The sequence below is a fragment of the Sipha flava genome, unplaced genomic scaffold (assembly GCF_003268045.1).
Source record: "Sipha flava isolate LNK unplaced genomic scaffold, YSA_version1 42_pilon_pilon, whole genome shotgun sequence".
NCBI classification, from domain to species: Eukaryota; Metazoa; Arthropoda; class Insecta; order Hemiptera; family Aphididae; genus Sipha; species Sipha flava.
This window is the reverse complement of record NW_020273159.1, coordinates 2,750,315-2,771,446: the sequence shown is the minus strand read 5'-3', so window position 1 is coordinate 2,771,446 and position 21,132 is coordinate 2,750,315. Positions and strand designations below refer to the sequence as shown.

General features: G+C 27.3%; 2 protein-coding genes across 4 annotated transcripts in view; both read right to left on the bottom strand.

The window, feature by feature from the left end:
* LOC112689099 overlaps positions 1-6,020 on the bottom strand; it is a 30,691-nt gene extending 24,671 nt beyond the window's left edge. The window contains exons 1-3 of one of the 2 annotated variants that reach the window (XM_025562618.1): positions 5,980-6,020; positions 3,582-3,714; positions 3,365-3,493 (exon numbers count right to left, since the gene is read on the bottom strand). The gene's annotated coding sequence lies outside the window, so the exon portion shown is untranslated. The remainder of the gene's footprint in view (positions 1-3,364; positions 3,494-3,581; positions 3,715-5,979) is intronic. The other variant, XM_025562619.1, reaches the window with a different exon arrangement.
* A 1,149-nt stretch (positions 6,021-7,169) lies between these two features.
* LOC112689083 (mediator of RNA polymerase II transcription subunit 12) lies at positions 7,170-19,058 on the bottom strand. 2 transcript variants are annotated; one of them, XM_025562594.1, is made up of 38 exons: positions 18,765-19,058; positions 18,397-18,696; positions 17,808-17,970; positions 17,564-17,739; positions 17,229-17,500; positions 17,069-17,168; positions 16,858-17,009; positions 16,057-16,151; positions 15,765-15,973; positions 15,433-15,700; positions 15,235-15,375; positions 15,051-15,166; positions 14,858-14,956; positions 14,628-14,780; positions 14,390-14,543; positions 14,186-14,332; positions 14,008-14,108; positions 13,768-13,897; positions 13,417-13,710; positions 13,165-13,347; positions 12,954-13,079; positions 12,289-12,363; positions 12,105-12,221; positions 11,720-12,032; positions 11,496-11,658; positions 11,328-11,423; positions 11,090-11,244; positions 10,714-10,811; positions 10,317-10,624; positions 10,061-10,254; positions 9,830-9,959; positions 9,325-9,720; positions 8,808-9,050; positions 8,359-8,720; positions 8,195-8,295; positions 8,071-8,135; positions 7,627-7,734; positions 7,170-7,499 (listed from the first exon to the last, which is right to left on the bottom strand). In XM_025562594.1, the coding sequence occupies exons 1-38, from the start codon at positions 18,852-18,854 to the stop codon at positions 7,326-7,328; spliced, it is 6,567 nt and encodes a 2,188-aa protein (XP_025418379.1). In that variant the 5' UTR covers positions 18,855-19,058; the 3' UTR covers positions 7,170-7,325. The 2 variants fall into 2 exon arrangements, with proteins under 2 accessions (XP_025418379.1, XP_025418380.1); XM_025562595.1 differs by having other exon boundaries at positions 8,808-9,026.
* Positions 19,059-21,132: the final 2,074 nt, after the last annotated feature.

The window sequence follows — 21,132 nt, the reverse complement described above, 5'->3', positions numbered from 1 at the left end:
TAGTGCAGGAGTCGGCAAGTAACTTTTATTGGAGTTTGGAAGATTAAAATAATAAATATAAGTGGTCCGAAGAAAACGTGTGCTTTATTACATTATTTTCTAGTTATTATCGAAAATATTTAGAAAAAATTAAATATTAACTATGAATTATGAAAGAGCCGTAATATAATTTTATTAAATAAAATCAAATGCCATTTTTTTTCTTTTATCTTTATAAAAATTGATTTTTTTTTTTTTACGAAAGATCCAGTTGTCCAGTTGTCCGCCAGTTGCCGACCGTTGTTAAACAATGGTACAGGGCGGTACAACTGTTCAGGTGCGGCGGTATTCATGTATTGTGCAACGAACACCGTGTATACAGAAATACAGAGGTGGTGCGCGTGTACATTTCTTTCTCGTTTTCCATCTCGTCACAACCCCGTAGCGAAATTAACGGCCTCCGTGCGAAACAAGATCTATTGTACGGAGGAACGCGCGCACGTTTACCGGCGGAGGAAAACACGGTCCTGTGCGCTACGCGGTGCCGTCGCGGGTCAACAACCGCGTGTGTAGTGTGCACAACACCACGCACGTACGGTCTGTCACTTTGTCGCCACCGAGGCCGTTATCGTTTAGCTCGTAAACGCCATCCGCCGCCACCGCAACGCATCTGCAACGTATGCGTTACTGTAATACCACGTGTTACGCGTATGTACCAGCCGCGCATTGGCTTTACCGTATCCATGATTGATGTACACCCATGCCCCTATCCCCCACCACAGCATCACCCGAAAATCCTGCTCCTGTCTGCCGCCCCGGGTCATGGATAAAAGATTGCAAAACATAAAGCGAGTCGTTGCAAACACGACTTCAAAGTAACAACTCGTGTACTCGCGTCCTTTAGCGCCGAAGAGTGAAAAAAACTGAATGGCAACAAACTGAATAGAATATACGCTGTACAGCATAGTGGCCAGCCAGATTAGTCTGAAAATATTTAGGTCATTATGAAGAGGTTTCAATTATCAGGTTTAGCTTAACCACCATCTACACGCACGCATGCACACGACGTGATGGCAGTAAACGACGATGTTCTAGTAAAACGATTTTTCGACGAATAAAAAGAAACAATTTATTCCCCTGACGTACGTTCTCGGTCGGATAACCAATATTTTACGTCGCGTCTTCATCAAAATCGACGACACTGCGGGTAGTTTACGAATGCTCGCAAGAATGAATCTTTTGTTCTTGATTCGAAACACGAGGGTCCATTAAATTACATTTTATCGATTGTAATGATTTGCGCCTAAGCATTTATATAATTTTTAAAATTGAATGTATAATTAAATAATTATAATATTCGATAGTCATTGAGTATAATAATAAGTCGTAAGTATTAAAGATAAGATATTACACACACACATCATACATAAGGAATATAGTTTTTTAGTTAGCAGGGCGCGTTCTTGTTGTCCTTTTGTAAAGACGGTCAAAGGCGAGTGTATAAGACTACGCAGATCATCTATGCAGAAAGACATAATTAGTTGTAAAACATTCTGTACAAATTAAAAATACATGTATTAATGAATGTAAAAAGAAGTTTAAATAAAATTATTAAAAGTAAATAAAAGAAAATATTATTAATATTTTAAAGTACGAATTGGTTACCTAATCTCATTCCTCAAACATCAACCGCGGTTTTCAACAAGCAGGTCAGCATAATCACCGGAGAGATAATATTAAATATTTATAATATAATAAGTAATGATTTAAAAAAACATATAAATACTTCACTAATAAATTAACATATAAGACTATAATTTTTTTTAAATCATTATACGGTGTATATATATAATTATAAACGTGTAAAGTCTTGTAAACTTAATAATAACGAACTGTTCGAAAATATCAAGTTGTCTATTATTTATAGTACAACGTTATACGTCTAAATATTATCCAACATCAAATTAAATGTAACATGATAATTTGTCAGCCTAATATTCAAAAGAAACCTACATAAGATTTCGGAGTAGGATTCATTAAATAAAAATGACAATAAAACAGGGTCACCTTTACAAATAATTAATCATTCTAAAATGTTTAATTAATAAGATAAATTGCCCTGTTCTAAACCTATTAAATACATTTTAACATATTCATACTTTATTTTGAGTCTACTAAAGCACTCCACATTTTTTTTTCGTAGATTTCTTTACTATTTTCTAATTAAAACTTGGGATGATAAAGCAAAAAAAATAAATCCCGTGGAATGTATTTTTCATGAGACAACTGACAAAGACAAGGGACCAGATGCTTGTCTTAATAAAAACATTAGTGAAAGTCTAACCCCAATACGTATTTCCGAACCAAAAAAAGTCACGAATAGTTCTTGAACACAAACACAACTCAACTTATTAACTATTTTCAAAATAAGACAAATTAAGATTAAACAATTTGTTTTCAACAACCACAATGACTAATTACTTTGCGAAAAACATGTAATGTTAATAGGATATAATTCAAAATTAGTAAACTTTTCAAAATTAAATTAAAGTACTTAGTTTTACGTAGTCTGTAATACAGGTATAGTGATTTCGTTTTAGAACTTTTGACCTACTTGGCTACATACGCTTCAAGTATAAGGCTTCAACAGCTTTTAACAAATGCAAAACCAATAATTATATTTACTAAAACATAACAATAACAATAGTTTGAAATATTTTTGTTTTTTATTTTACTTTTACTTATTTTGTACTTTGTTATAATAATGTTTATATTATACATATTATTATTATAATTAGTATTATTATATATATTATATATATTTATTTATTATCTATTATTATACATCAAATATGAGAGAAATAAGGTAGTCGGGTCCATACTTAGTAAAAAATCAAATAAAATAGAAGCGTAACTTTCAAAACACAGACAGGTGTTAAGGAAAAAAAACTACACAGAAGTCAATTCTTAATGGATCCGGTATTAGATTAAAAAAAAAACCACAAATATTAAGAATTCATCTAATTTAAATATTACCAACAATTTTACTTGTACATTTTGAGCCCGAATAAAAGAAAAAAATTAAGTCCTCCTCCCCTCCTAGAAATAAGTCTAAATACGCCCCTGAAAGAAACAGTATATAAGCAATACTAATATTATTTGGGATCCGGCCAAAATAGTGAAAAAATAACCGCGAATGTAAAAATTGCGAATTAATAATGGCGAAAATAAAAACAGTAAATTTTAAAAAAGAGCGAAAATATACAATTTAGTGATAATAATTTTGAAACAACAATTAGGCATTTAGTGAAAAATTACTTAACATTTACAAAGTTCTTATTAGTATTAGTATTATAATTTATAATTAACGAATGAAGTCTTTTACCACAGTTCTTGTACTTTTTTTTAATCTCTGGTTGTTCTATAACATTATATTGTTCTCGTTTTAATTCTTCTAAATTTCGAATTTTCTTTATTACATCAATACATTTCCACATAGTTAAGTAGCTTCCCGCTAAAAAATATTTATTATAATATTAAAAATACTAAATTATTAATAAAATAGGTTATAGTTTTACAGTTTTATAAGTTTTGAAACTTACCCAAGTACTATATTAAAATGTATAGTATTCAAAATAGAAATTATAAAAAACTCCAGTTGCGTTATTGTGCATGATCGTTTATTTTAAAATTCGCTATTTTTATTTTCGGTGTTAATTGCTTCGCTATTTTGGCCTAGAATCATATTTATTTATAAAAACTAAATACATTATTCTATAATCAATATCATCTATATGGAATTATGTATGCGTTTATAAACACTATATGTACCTATAAATAGGTTTATAATAAACACAATTAAAGCTTTAATTTTACATTAAATTTTAAATTAAATGCATGTACCTATCATGAATGCATAATAAATAACTTTTATATTGTAGAGGATTTAGCATGATTAAATAATTATTATTTGGCAATCAATAATTGTTTATGTAATTCAGCAACTGATCTATTATTATTGTTTAAAATATCGCATATTATATTTCAATAAAAAAATTTTTTTCAATAAAAATTAAGTAAACATAAAATTACTAAGGTACCATACACCTTATAATATTAGGTATCAAACCGTTATTCCAAACAATAAAAACGATTAAAAATTTAAATATTATGTTATTGCTATTTTTTTAATTTGATCTATCATTTTCAATTCACACGATATTAAATAATTGGGTAATACATATTTTAATAATAATTCAAAAATAAAAAACAGCCATATATAACACACTATAGGTACTACAGTAATGGTATATATACCAGCTATCCCGACTGTCAACAATTTAGAACTACTGTAACCTACAATAAAAATATAATTTCATTAACACAAATAGACGACCGATCACTGAATTCCAATGAATTGAAATGTAATCCCGTTACAATCATGCACATTCAAATCCTTCAAAAAATATCCTTAACTACGTCATTGATAAATTATATAGAAACAGGTGTCCTGTTGTTAGCAGTACAACTATAATGAATAAAAAAATTTCATGAAATTATCATACGGATCAGTGTTTATTTCAAACCTTCTATCCCGGGGGGGGAGGGTATAAGATATTCGGTATGCCATAGAAGAAAAAATAATTAATAAATAAACATTTTCTGGATGGTATACACTTTTCTTTGGTGGGTAATAAAGATTAACTCCCCTCTCCAATTGATTCTTAAAATAAACACTGATACGAATATCACCTCTTTTTTTTTATTCTTATGAAAAGTCACCGCCGCATTCGACTTGTAAATGATACGTATAACAATCACATTTTTATGATACTCAAGAGACCTAACCAGTACCTCGTAAAATGCATACCAACATTCTTTGACGCAGTAATCCAATAAAATCCGCAGAACAGAATATTCTGATTAAAAGCGAAATATTTTTGTTGATTGTATTTACAACAGCACTGATGTTAAATTGTATTACGTATTTGCTCAAAACCATTTTGATAAGAACATGAGATCAAAAATATCTACCTGAGAACACGGTTACCTAAATTAACATCACAGTATCACACCACATAATATGATCAAAAATAGTAGAGATCTCTAGTCCTTATGATAATGATTTAAAAACTGAGAACGATCCTCCGTCACAGTATCAACATATTAACACAACGCTTATTTTTTTTTTATCAAACGTTTTGATAGTAAGATACCTACACAATATCCTGATTTATGTATTTACTTGGTAATATTTTGTGAGCACAATTCTTGAGGTTTTAAAAAAAATGTACTATATCTAAATATTTATAAATATAATTAAATGTTTCATTTCACAAAAGGCAAAATATTTTCAAATCAAAGTACTCTATTACTACAAAATACAAATACAGTAGAACCCCTCTCGTCCGCCCAAGACAGGTCCACCACTTCGGTTGATCTAACCATAGTATTATCAATATGAATATGGATTTTCCAATGTATAATATATGGCTAGATATATTTATAAAATGAATTGCCCGTTTACTATTTATCTACTTTTTATTTATTTTATTATTTATTTAATTCAATATATGTATATAATTAAAAATAATATTTAAAATAATTTAATAAATAAATTTGGTAACATTTTGTCTTCAAATGTTTCTTTGTATTCTGATAATACGACCTTTTTCGCGTTCCGACCACACTTCCAGTCCCGAAGGTGACGGATTAGAGGGGTTCTACTGTAAGCTTTTTACTATCAATATTTTAATTGGTAAATTATTCTCGTTTCGACTACATATTTGTGAATTTGAATTTCGAAAACAAAATATGAATAAATTAATAAAACTTTTACTGGTAATGTTTTATATATTCTGTTGTTTTTCAAACAAATTGCAAAATAAGTATTTAAGTTATTCCTTAAAAAACTTTAACAAATAATATTCAAAAAATTAAACTATGGTGATACGTTCAGTTCTAGGGACTAAAAAATAAATTATTGTAACTGTTACTTACCATTGATGAATTTTATAAATTAAAATCGTTCATGTTTTGAAATAATAAATTAACACAATCCACAGATAAATATAAATATTTAATAACTACTATTTAAAATTCATATTTTTAACTAATAATAACAAAAATTATATTTATTTTTGTAAATATTAGCCAAGTGATAAGTTATCAATATGGTTGTTGAATTATCATTGTCTGTTGATAACTAATGACAACAAGTATCAAAATTTATTAATAACATGTTTTAATGTTTAACTGTAATAATAAAAAAGAAAATATTTGCAAATACGATTTATTTTCTATAGAGGATATCTATTTATCTCTAAAGTAGGTACTACCATAAATTAAATACACGTATAATAATATGTATATTTAATGTATGGTACTATTATAAAGACCATAAATTGTGCATAATTATCCATTTTTCGTAGACCCTGTTACAAAAAATGTATTTTGTACAACTCTTCACCAACAAATTCAGTAGCATTTGTTAATGTTAATATAAGTTAATAGATTAGTATTTACATAATAATCATACACTCAAAGATCTATTTTTACAACTAGAAAAATTGAAAGATTAAATTGCATTTATCCAATCATAGCAATAATTATGTTGTATATTTGTATTAAGGCATATACTAAAAAATAGTTTTACATACCATATATAATGTTCCTGATTTAAAACTTTAAATGAGACTGAACAATATTGATAAAATAAATTTCAATATTAATTTAAAAATGATGTGTATTTTATACTCAATGTATTTTAATTAAAAATTATAAACATTATTTTTTATATTTTAAATAAAATATTTTTCATTTGTCAAGAAAAGAGTTTTCATATTAAATTGAACTTAATCATTTTCATAGAATATATTAGTAGAAATTATATACTTATACTTATTTTCGGTGCTATAAATTAGAGTTGTTTTTTTTTTTTTTTTTGGGAAGTACCTTTTGATAAAATTTTAACTTGATACATTAAAATATAACTTTTTCTTCTATATATTTCTTACAGTTTTCACTTTTGTTTGAGACCAAAACAAAAATAAATAAAATACATATTATGCATTGTATAATTTAATAAAACAGAAAAAAAATTTAAATTGTGCATAGGAATAATAAGTTTATATTATAATACATGTTCTGCGTCACATAATTAACAATAAATTAAATAAAAACCAATTGCAAAAAAATAAATAAATACTATTTTATTCAATCATATACTTTTAGTATTTCAAATCACTATACTAAATATTTAAAATGTGTCAAATAAAATAAATTAAACAATACAATGCTTACTTATACTTATTTAAATACATTTTGTGGATTTGTACAAAGACAAATTAATAAGGTGGTGGTTGCAAACCATAAGGATGCCCTTGTTGTTGTTGTTGGGGATTTTGCATTTGCCTTTGCATGTGATGTTGTTGCTGCTGTTGTTGTTGTTGTTGCTGCTGTTGCTGCTGTTGTTGTTGTTGCATAGCCATTATATGTCGAATACGCTGTTGACTTAGTTGCTAGAACAAAATCATTTTTACATTGTAACTTAGTATAAATTACTTAATTACATAATACATTTAAAATTTAAGTGATAAGTTAATACATTTTTAAATTTAATAATAATAATTTTTTTTTAATATTAACCTGATGGTATTGAGAATTTTGTGCTTGTTGGTTTGGACCAGCTGGGCGAGAATATGGAGGTGCTGGATTCTGTGGACCACTCATCGGATTCATTGGAACATTTTGATTCTATTCGTCAAGATAAATATAAGATAAAAAAATTTATCAATTTTCAAAACTAAAATATTTTTAAATTTTATTATAAAGATATTATACAAATAAAAAAAGGATATATTATAATTTAATTTGTAAACATTTTGAAGTAATATTTATTGTTATTTAAAATATATTGGGATTTTAAAACTCACACTAGTTGTTATTATATAATATTGAATATAATATAATACTAATGTAGTAAGTCAATTTTATATTTCAACTTAATTTATTTGATGATATTTAAAAATTTTAAAAATAATATTTTAGAAGTGAGTAAAGTAAATACTTAATCAAATATATATATCTTACTTGCATATACGGTGGTCTCATTCCAGGTTGTTGTCCAACATATCCTCCATAGTTTTGATTCATACCTATAGTTAAGTAATGCGATATATTTTGAGAAATTGCATGAAGTATAATTTATACTTACTTTGTTGCATATTAGAATACATTTGTGTTGGTTGCTGTGTTGGGTACATTTGTGAAGCATTTTGCTGAGGAGGTTGAATTGGAACATTATGTTGTCCTCTTCTAATAACATAAATTACACATTTAACTAATAAAATAAAAATGTTGATAAATTATATAATTTACCTTATAAATGGCTGTCTAGTCATTGGTTGGAAATTGGGATTTATATTTGGTTGTTGTCCTGTTTGACCTGCATACTGATTAGTAGGCAAACGCATGCGAAGCATATGACTCAATGCTTGTTTAGAAGTATTTCCTGGACGATCAAATCTTGATCCAGGACCTTGGACAGGTGTAGGAAGCACTTGCTGAGAATAAAAATTAGGACCAGTTTGGGGTGCTTGTTGTCCATAACCGCCCCACTGAGGATTTTGTGTTGGAGCTGGCCCAGGTGTAGGACCTGGGACAGGACCTGGACCAGGTCCTGGACCGGGCTGCATGGGAAACATACCACCACCTGGACCACTATAGCCCATATGCTGACCCTGTGAATTAATTTATGCACAAAAATTAATTAAATTTGAACTTAAATATTAAGTACATAAATATTGATGTAAATAAACAAAAATTACCTGCATTTGGGAATGCATTTGAGGACCTTGACCCATTTGTGCATTAGGTGTCATGGGCGACATAGGAGGAGGTTGTTGTTTCTTCCGTCTAGAGTTAGGTGGTCCTTGAGATTTAATATTGCGTTTAATACCTCTACCTGGAGACTCAGGTACAGAAGACGGTGTATCTGGACGTCCTGGTCCTGGACCTATGTTCATTCCAGAACCCACTCCTTTGATCTGATTACAATAAACACAAGGACACTACATTTACGAGTGAATGTACTGTTCTTTTCAATTTCCCATAAAAATGTCAACTTAAAAGCCCCCAGGTAAATGAAAATAAAACACTTTATCGAAACTCAAAAATAAAAAAAATAATAAACAATAATATAGAAAACAAATTGTAATAAATATATACATTTTTTTTCCACAACCAAAATATTTTTAAAAAATCATTATAATAATATGGTAATGAAATCAGGTACATATATTTAATTCATAATAAATCAAAATCAATTTCAAATTATGTACTTACAGGTTTCTCTTGAGGAGGTTCTAAATCTTCAGGAGGTAAAGGCAATGGTTCTAAGAAATATGAAGCAGGCTTCACTAATGAATGTGTATGAAACTTTAACATTCTGTGGTTTTCTTCATACCATAAAGGTTTACGTTCCACACGCACAGCACTAAACCATGACCATGAAAGAGGAGCAGGATTTTTATGTCCTTCTAAGAGATCCCAAGCACTTACACGTTGTTTATCACACACTTTTAAACCTTGTTTGTCATTTGAATCTAAACCTGTTGAAATCTTGTTTCCTTTGATATCAGTACCAATTTGCTCACAAGTAATTATCTCACACAGCTGTTTACCCAAAGGCAGAAGCTGTCTTACTTGTGAAATTGACAAAGAGTGTTTTTCTCCGACTTCCTATAAAAAAAAAATCAATTATTAAATATACACTAATACACATAATATAAAATATACATATAAATAAAATACCATGAATTAAGTACATTTAATTTTAAATAATTTTTACTTTTTTTAATTTTTTTATTAAATTTTGATAGTGTTTTCGATTTTCTTCTCCTTTTTCAGTTTGAGAATCAGACACAAGAGTAGAATGTATTAATGTGGCCAACATATCTATAACCGTATTGAATAATTTCCTATAAACATTTTTTATATTAATAAACAGGTACATATATATTAAAAGATTAGAAATAACCTATTTATTTGATTAAAAACTTTATTTTAACATATATCTTACGTGTTATTAGTCAAGTCTATTACTGAATATGTAACAAGTTGAACTAAAAGAACTGCCCAATCAGTGGTTAAAGCAGTACTTCGCTGAATTGTATCAAACATGCCTCCTACTAAGCTGAATCTTAGTGCAAGTGAGTCTTGCATGGCATCAACTTCTTTATTGCTAGCACAACCCTCTTGAATACCAAGACGTTCCTGTATTAATAATACAATATATTATATTTTAATTAACGTTATTTAGTATTGTTTGGTCTTACCTCTTTCGATAATACCAAATATTGAGATAATTGATTATGTATAGAGGAAAGCAAATTTTCTCGTTGGTCATCTTGTCCTTTAAGACAGCTAAGTACTAATGATAAGAAAGGCTGATGATAAGCCAAAATAGCAGGTGGAGGAGGTACGGAATTAGTGTTTTGAGTTGGTCGAGGATGAGGTGGAGTACCTTTATTGCTACTCCTACTACTACTACCACCACCACTAACACCATGAGTAGTAATTGGAGTAACATTTCCAGAATTTGTACCACCCAATCCAATCATATTTCCACTTTCTAATACTTGACCTTAATTCAATAAAAATCAATTAAACATGAAGAAGAAACCTAAGAAATATTTATTTTAAATTTTATAATAATTGTAATTTTATTTTTACCGGCTACTTTCAGCACACGTCCTTGAACTGCACAAGGTAATTTAGAAATAAGAGGTGCTAATAACCACATTGAATGAGTTTTTTTAATATTTTCATTCCTAAAAAAATTGAAAATAAAATTACGATATTCAGTGAATTCAAAAATTAACCACAATAATTTAAATCTGGATAATTATTAAAATGTGTTAAAAATACTATAGTCCAGATTAACTCATATATTAACTATAAAAACTAAATATTCAATTTTTGTTAAAATAATTGTTATATAAATTCAAATTAGTACAAATGTAGTTACAACTGTACACATAGTTTGTAAATGTAGATGTTTACTGTTAAAAATTATATAGTATAGAAAATATTTAATAATAAAAATTACTTGTTCTGAATATTAGGATTATGTTGGAACATATCTATAGCTGCTTTAGCAACTATGTCTAGCCATTGATTTAAATCTGGAGAGTTAGGTGAAAATTGTTTGAACATAAGTTGCATTTCCAGCCAAGACATTCTAAGAGTCCATTGATCAGAATTCTAAAAATAATGAACAAAATAATTTAAATGGATTTCAGTAAAAAAAAAAAAAAATTTAATGGTGGTTGAAAAAAAATGAGCACCTCTAAAATATTAGTAATTATTGTCCTTGAATCTAGAGATATGTCAGATCCACTAGCTGTTTCAGGGTAACATATCATATGTAAAAGTCTTTGTGCCTATATATTGAATAATTAAATTACTTTTAATAAATTAAATACATACAATTTTTAAAAACATTATTTTTATACCTGTTTAGAGGATAGCATACTATCTAACAGCATATCCTGATGACATAGTTCTTCTGGATTTTGAAGACAACGTTCTAACACCCATTCTTGACTGCATATTTCTCTTAATACAAATTGTGCCAGCTCAGATAGGCCAGGAGCTTGAGTATCAGCATTTCCTAAGCTACAAATAATTTTAAAATTAAAATAAAACAAAAAAAAAAAAATTTATTATGTAATAATACCCTCCTAATTCCATAAGTAAATGATCAGCTGAACCTCCAAGAATATCTGATGTGCCTAATATATGGCTAATTGACAATTCACTAGGCATTTTACTAGTACCACCAGGTGTACTAACTTGACTGGAAGGTGATTTTTTTATAGATTGGTTTGGTCGTTGAGCTGTTGCATCACCAACTACAATAATAGCTTTTAATACAGCTAATAAGGGGCCAACTCGTATATTGTTATGAGCAGCAGCTAATAAATGTCTATCACAGCTTTGTTTAATACTACAACTAGAATTTGAATTTGATATAGGATTTGGTGATGTGCCTAATATAAATTTACATAAATAATAATTATTTTTAATAATATATTTCAAATCATATTATGACTTTAACTTACCAACTGAATAAAGACTAGGTTGAGGTACTTCAGTAGTCTTAAAAAGACGTAACAATAAGTGACAAGTCAATCTAGCCGATGCTTCAGCTTCAGGATCTGTATCAGCAGCTCCATGTCCTATTTAAAAAGAGAGCATACAAATATGATCTTATTTAAAATTAATAAAGATTCAACAAATATTCACCTTCATTACTGACTGTTAATAGAGAAGGTAAAGCTACATGTACTACAAAGTCTTCCAATGAAAAACAATGTCGAGCTGTAAAGAAGAAATATAGTATTCAACTAATGATTTCAACTTAAAATTTATTTTTATTTTGATATAACCTACATTGTATTTTTATTATATTTGATAAAATTAAATTTATACTAGTTTTATATGATAGATGTTTTTAACCAATAATAATGCATATTTCCTGTGATATTGCCATATCATAGTTGGTTTTATATAAGGGAATTAAATAATTTAACAATTTTTCAATTTTTGTCTAAATTTAATTTTGATCTCTAAAAACAGTTTTTTACGTTTCCTAACAGTTTTTATTTCATGGAGATATGGTCTTTTCAAAATGACTGATTCAATTATGATAATTAAAATCATGCAATTGTAATATTTTTTTCTTACTCTTTAATAAAGCTAAATTTTATGAAAAACTTACACATCAATTTTAATATAGCATATATTAACAATATAATATGAATTTGTTGCTTTAATTATATCTTAATAATTAAAAAATATCAGATTAATAATATAATAACATTCTCATATAAAATATGACTCGAGTTATACTCAAATTATTTAATACCAAACAACATGCTTTTACAATATATTTTTATTATAATACTTACCAACAAGAATTGATGTAAATAATGCTAATGAATTATGTACAGTAATATCATTCATGTCAACACGTGACAAAACCTCTCCAAAAATAATAGGATTATTAGAAGAACAACATAAAGCCATTAATACACCTAAAACACATATCACAAATAATTATTTACTAAATTAGTCAATTGAAATCATAATCAAAATAAAATAATAATTTATTAATGTTACCCAGCCACTCAGATGCTAATGAACTACAAGATGCTGTTAATTCTGCACTGAGTATAGCCAAATCATTTAACCGTTCAATATCTGATGTTTCGGTCGCAACAGCAATTACAACATTACATACTAAACTATATCGGTTACCTTGGGATTCATTTAATTGTCTATGCCAACCAGGATCAATTTTGCCTGTGTAATAATAACCATGATCCATTAAAAAAATAATTATTGTATGACAAAAATATGAAAAACACATACACCCTCTTCTGTAGGTCATTATTAAATCATTCATATAACTTGAGTTCCAATTCCCGTGTGTCATAGTAGATGGTTGAAGATTTGCATGAAGTGCTTGTCGTATTTTTAAGTATAAAGTATTAAAAGGTTCAGCTCCAGGTAAACGACCTTTTAAAAGAGGTGAAGCTGATATATATAAGTCATACAAGTGAGAAAGAACACAACGCTCAACACTTAAACATTCTGCAGGATTTGACACATGTTTGACAACACGATACAAATTTTCAAAAGCACCAATAACTTGTTCTTGATTTACTAAAAATATGTAAAATTAAATAATGTAAACAAATATTATAAATCGCCTATACTTACATAAAAGACAACAATGATATCTACGCAAGACTCCAACAATATAAAGTACTAATGATGTAGTGTAAATACGTACTAAAGATGATCCTTTAGCTGCTAATTGTGCTTCAACGTCTGGTATATCCATTAAAATCTAGATGTATACAAAAATATAAGTTAAAGAATAATTTAAATCAAAATAACATCCAAATTTTAAACATTGTGTATAAAAGTAAAATTGTATATATATATATTAATATTTACCTGAATACAGACATCTAGAAGTGTATTTACATTTAATGCTAATTCCATAAGATCGAATAAAAATGCTACATGTTCTTGAACCGGAAGATAGTTTGAATTTCCTATTTTCAATATCAACAATTAAATAGTTATTTATGTAACTATTCAATTTTAATAAAAAAAAAAAAACAATAATTACCGGTCGCAAATGCATTTATTGCTTCCAATACATTAAGACTGCACTGCCAAGTAACAACATGTTGATCAAAATATGATAAATTTTGTACACGGGAAGTAGTAGCTTCAAAATTGAATTCATTTCTTGAATGTTTTTTTACTTTCCCACCTATTTGCACATGAAATAATGTATTCGTAATAAATAAGAAAAACATTTATAATTTACCTTCCGCAATATCAATGCTAAACTTTTTACTAAATAATTTACAAATGTCTTTACTAATACGTTTAATAGTGTGCCTAGCATCATCTCGCATTTTACCAAAGCCATATAACAAAACATGTCTTTGATTACAATCATGACTAGTTGTTTCTTCATCCTAGTCATAAATTAAAATGTATGTACATATATTAGTTTAGGCAAAATGCATATATATTAAACATTTGATGAATTTATTACTAACCAATGGTAAAGGAAAATGTGTTGCATATAATAAGTGTCGAGATGGTCGGCATTTATAAATATTATCATTAGTGTTAGTAGATGGATCATTTGATTCTAATCCTCCAATAGAAGAACCAGCAAATGGTTCAACTTTTGGAGAATCTGGTGCATCCTAAAATTATTAAAAAAAATTGAATTTAAAATAGAAAATATTTGAATAAAAATAATATGTAATATTAAAAATAGTACCATTGAATTTTGTTGTTCTTCTTTAATATGCTGAAGCAACTTATCAAGATCATCATCTATTTTACTATCATCATAATCCATATGTCGATTATGGTGTTCCTTAATAAAATAAAATAATATTATTTCATTTGGATACTCAAAAGGTAATTAAAATATTTAAAGCCTTCAGGAATAATACAAAAACGTCACTTACTGGAACATTAGGTTTTAAATCAAAAAGATTATCATCATCCATATGAGTTGATGTTTGAGATGGTCCAGCACCTGAAGGTGTATCAGCTGGTTTATTACTTCCTGGTTGACATAACCCTAAAATATAGTAAATTTAAGTTAACTTTAAGTTGATTCAAATAATTAATTTTTAATTTAAATATTACCAATATTATTCGTTGATTGTAAATCTCCTCTTGATATTAAAGTGCACATATATGCATCATGTGAAAACACATCGTTTCGTATCAGTTCAGTAAATAAATGTACTAAATTTGTAAATGTTGTACGGCTGGTACTTGTATTTTCTAAAAAATATTATATTAGTACACAATATTTTAAGTTTTCAACAATATAGTTTATACCAAGTACTGGAGCATCATGATCAAGAAAGTTCATTAAAAGTGGTTGAAAAAGTGGAAGAGTAGCTGGTGTAGAAACAATTGAATCTTTATCTTCACTGGGGCCGCCAGGTACAACTTCAACAGAAGAATCACTTTCCCGACCAGTAATTTCAGCTTGACGTTTATCTAATAATCTAGCAACTGCCATTCCACGGTGTTCACCTCGCCTTAAACAACTTAGAGCCCACTCACATAAAACTTTCACAACAATCTGATCTTGTTCAATATTCTAAAGAAAAAATAATATTATCACAGTTATTCAATTTTTAAAATATAAAATAAATGACATTTACATATTCTGATCGATTATCTTTTGAAGTTTCATTTTCCGTAGACACAGAAATATTTCCAACAGAAATTAGTGGATTAGAGCTATCTTTAGAATTTGGTGGTAAAAAAATTTTATTATACAATGTATCTAGTGAATTGTTTTGATCAATTCGTTCAAAACTATGACGGTCTAATGCATCCAAAACATTTAAAATTTTTATTGTTTTTGCACCTAAACATAAAAAATATAATTGTTAACTAAATACTTAAGCCAATAACAAATGTCACTACAAAAATGTATTTCATTCAACAAACCAATTGATGATTTATGGAATTTATCTAAACACCATCTACCCTCAGCAGCTTGACTTCTAATTTTAACAATTTCTTCTGCTTGTTTAAGTTGTCTCCTGAGAAAAAAAAACACCATTAAAATGTTATACATAACATATAACAGCGGTTTTCAAATTAAACTTTTGCTTATGTATATTATAAAACAGACATGTACCATGGAACTATTAAAAATCTACAAATAACATAAAATTACAACTATATTTAAAATAACTGTTTTATTTATTTATAAAATATTGTAAATACAATATTTGTACTGATCAAAAGATCAGTAGGATTGAAGGAAGGATAATGATGCACACTAAAAATAATCAAGAATTAATTATTATTTTTAAAGTAATTAAAATGTTAAATTCCACTTATGTTTAAATATATTTTAATTATTTATATATTTAATTTCACAAGTACATAAAACAAACTAAATTATTATTAAAACCAGTTTTTTTGATAATCGATAACTAAAAATATTACAAACAGTTTATAATTGGGAATTAGTTATTATAAAATTTTCAGAAATACTAAGAATTTGGTTACCAAAAACCATAAAGTGATAAGTGGTAACTTGTATTAAACAATTATTGGATTCTGCTTGACACCATACTTTGTTAGTTGGAAGCAGTTTTAAGACGTATTTAAAAAATATATGTATAAATTCCCTTTGTCAACTATAAATTAATTTTTTACGTATCAACATTTGAGAACCACTAATAACAATAAAATAATAAAAATGAAGATTTTTCATTTTGTAAATGTTTATTAAATTACCTTAACAAAACATTATTTGTTCTTTGTGGCATTGGTAAAACTACGGGCGAACAAGGAAGATAATCTAAAGGTGATCCATTTAAAATTGAGGGTAGTTTACCACCTCCTAAATGATTCCAAGTTAAAGAAGTTGGACATTCTAACAAAATAATCTAAAAAAAAAAAATAATTATTAATAAAGGTAAATACTACAACTTTTTTGATAATTTACTTGAATTATACAGCTAAGAGGAAGTAAAATATCTCTATGATGAGGGCAATTCATCATATCATTCAAGGTTGATGCAGCATTAGTAGCACTAGAAGTATTGCTAAAATATATTTTTTATTAATATTTTAAAATAATTATTTTATGATCCAATATCCATTACCTTGGGACACTATTATTTGAAGCTCCTTTAGAAGTAGGACTTTGCGGTGGATTTAAATCCATTACTGAGTTACATATAGTATTTAATTTACGAGAACAAAAGTAAACTAATTTTCGACTTAAAAGTTCTGATTGACAAAATTCTGAACAATACTGTAAAGCTAAAGGACTTAGTACTTTTAATAAACCATCTTCACTATTAGATGATGATTTATAACGCTCAAGCATGTCTAAAATCCATTGGAGAACTTCTTGTCGTTCTAATAATCCTTCCTAAAATATATGAGTACATTAATAAATAACTACAATTTAAATATAATACCTACACTACATTACCTGATACATATACTTAATTAGACTAGTGCAATAATTCCATTGTTTAAGAGAAACTTTTTGCTCTTCACTCATAGACAAATAATGTGATGAACTCATAGACATATTAGCGTTCTGATAATAATCTTGAAGTTTAGTTAGTTGTTCTTTTGTAAATTTAAGTAATGTACTTGTCCATTCTAAATATATTATGATATTCCAATATTATAAATGTAAATTATATTATTAAGATAAATAAGTGATATACCAAGTGTAGGATCAGGGAGTTGACGTTTAGATTTTATCTTTGCTTCAGACACAGCAACAGTATAGGCGGAACTTAATTTTATAAACCATGTAGCACGAATTAGTGGAACATTATATTCACAGAGCAACATAAATATTTCTTCTTTTTTGTTAAAATTGGGAGCCTATAATATTTAAATAAATACATTTAAAATTTAATATTAAAAAATAACATAATAAATAATGATTACATTAAAATCTAAGAAATTAACAAAAACAAAATACAAATCTTAACTGATATAAAAAATAATTTCAATATTCCTTTATACTCAAAAAAAAAAAAAAAAAAAAAATCATGTATAATAAAACACAATAAAGTATGACAGGATAAAAATATATTTATATATATTTAATCTTATATAGTTTATGTGTAAATTATTAGAATAAATATATGCTAACAATTATTATAACTTAGGATAATAGCTATAATGTACTTATGTTCCAATAAACATTACATATTAAAACAAGAAAATAAAAAATAAACCAAAAAAACACTAGTTAAGTACTAGTAAAGTAATATTATATCTAGAACTAATTAAGTATATACTTGCCTTTTTTGACAGAATGTTTAATGGTTTAAATCCAGCTAAATCTTTAAACCATGCTTCAACAGTAGTTTTTGAACGAGCAGTAGCTGGCCAAAAATTGTCTTTAGGATTTATTTGTAACCTTTTTCGTCCGGTATCTATTAGTGTGTTAAGTTCTTCCTTTTTATTAATAATTGCATTGAAGAACGCTCCAATCTTTGATGCTGTAATATTATAATTACGAGCTGTTCCATGCTGATGTTCATCTGATATGGTCAAGGATGTTGTGAATCCGTGCTTTACATTAACTGTAGTCAATTCATCCTTACAACAAAATAATTTGATTAAAACCATTTTTCATTAATTATATAAAAATAAATGACATTTCTTACCTCTTTTTGTTTAGCTTCTTGAGGATAAACATCAGGTGGACCAAGACGTGGCCTTTTTAATGGACGCTTCTCATAAGAGAAACCCATCATTTATGTTTGATATCTCACAATATAATCATTGTATAAACCTTACTAAGTATTACTATATACTCTACTACAATTCAATTTTATATCACATACAATTAAAACAATTGCATTACCCTACATTGTTAACTGCTCTCATTAAATATTAGATTTACTAAACAATCAAACACATAATATTAAATAAATATTTTTCAAAAATTATAACACAAAATACATTCCATAAAAATCAAATTTTAATACATTTATACAGTAAAAATTGAAATAAAAAATTGTCTAATTTATTGTTTATGCTATTCTATTATTATTATGATAAGTACATATATTGATAAGTTTAGAAAGCTAAAAACAAGGTTGGCCAACGTAACATTTCATGGTTACAATATCATTATTCGAAGATAAAGCAAATTTAAAAACTAGTTTTAATGGTAGTTTTTAATTTATTTCAGTTCGGTTTTCACCGGTAGTTAATCTCAGGATAGTTCAACCTACGGTTCTCGAATCCTTTTTTTTGACCCTCCTCCATAACAGACTTTATTAAAAAAAAAAATTACAATATTAGTTTAACAAAATCGTTATATGATTGTGTATTTTTTGTGTTTTTTACTACAAAACGTAGGTATAGGTACGTACAATTAATATTTAAATTATTAAAAAAATAGTGACGTCCAAAACCATTACAGAATTCAGCTCACTACGTACGTATGTAGGTACTGTGTTTTTATAGCAGTCACAGTAATTCCGATTTTTTGTGTTAGGAGATCGTGGAATTCATTATTAGGCGGCGATTATTGACTGCAAGTTTTATTGGACATATACAATTGTTTGTTTTTTTTAGTGGCCCTTAGTGTTTTTATGAAACTGTAAATTGGCCCATTAATTACAAATTGTTGAACCATCTTGGTTTATCTCATCAAGGGTAAATCCAAATATTTTTCGCGAGATTAGATATATATATATACACAATTGAGATGTATGTATAGTAAATTGTAGCTTTAGGTCCAAATATTATTTTAAATATAAATTTTATAACAATTGAAAGTATAAAATAATATAATATTTCCGTATTAAAAATTAAAATTTACTAAATCAAGTTTCCGTTGTTTTTTACTTGGGGAATTTGTTTTCTATTATATTTTTTTCTTATATTATTCTCACTATCAACATTTAAATCCTTATGCAAGGACATCCATAATTAAAAATCCCGGAGGACAATTGAGTTCAGTGTCTCTCTGCCTTTCGGCGATCGCCATGGTTAGGTTTATAATTAGTATCTATGATTTGCATAATTCGTTCTATCGTGGTAAGGTATTGTCGATGAGAGATAAGTTAAGCCAACAAAATATATTTAATATAAATTAAAAATTATAATATTTCATATAAAAATGTATAATAGACGCGGAAAAAACGAGATATGTCCTTGCCCTTCCGCACATGGACGCCCTTGTCCTTATGGATATACATTAGAACCCACCCTATCAATCTTTCATCTCCCATTCTTTCCCTTAACCAAGTTTTAAGTAACATTAAAGAGAAAAAATTTCTTTCTGCTATTGCGACAGAAATTGGCAATGTAACTAACATTTTAAGAAATGATATATTGGACAGTAGTTTTGACTTTAAATCAAATGATTTAATGTTTCATGAACAAAATTTATATTTTTAAATTCAGAATTTACGAATAAAGAACAATTGAAAAGGTACTAAATTATTTAAAGGTTATAATAATAGTCTTATAAAAGATAATTTTCTATAACTATATTTATGTAGTTATAAATCAGTTATTATTTTCGATTTGATATTAATTACAAACATTGTGTAATAATATACGGAAATTGAGAAAATTAATTGCGAATGGTTTTTAATAAATAGTTGGAGACTAATTTTTGTTACTCCTGGGTGGACAAATCTTAAATTTATTGTTTATTCAAAGAGCGTTTATAATTTATAAATTGCATGAAACATATTTTTTCTTTTATGAGGCTATCAAACGTTTTTTATTTTTTATTTAAACGCTCCACCCAAGAATTATATGCAAATTCATAACAATATTTATACAATTTAATACATTTTAATGCCATACGAAATATATATATATATACATTTTAATAATCGATTTTCAATGATGACGTACAACGCTGTATTCAGATTTTCACAAATCGGCTCCACACATACATAATATTGGTATTTTTCGTTTCGAAAAATAAATTAGCAGCTTTAAGATCAACAAGTAATCAACAGAATATACACGATAATGAATGATAAGACGTGTTCCATAATACTATAT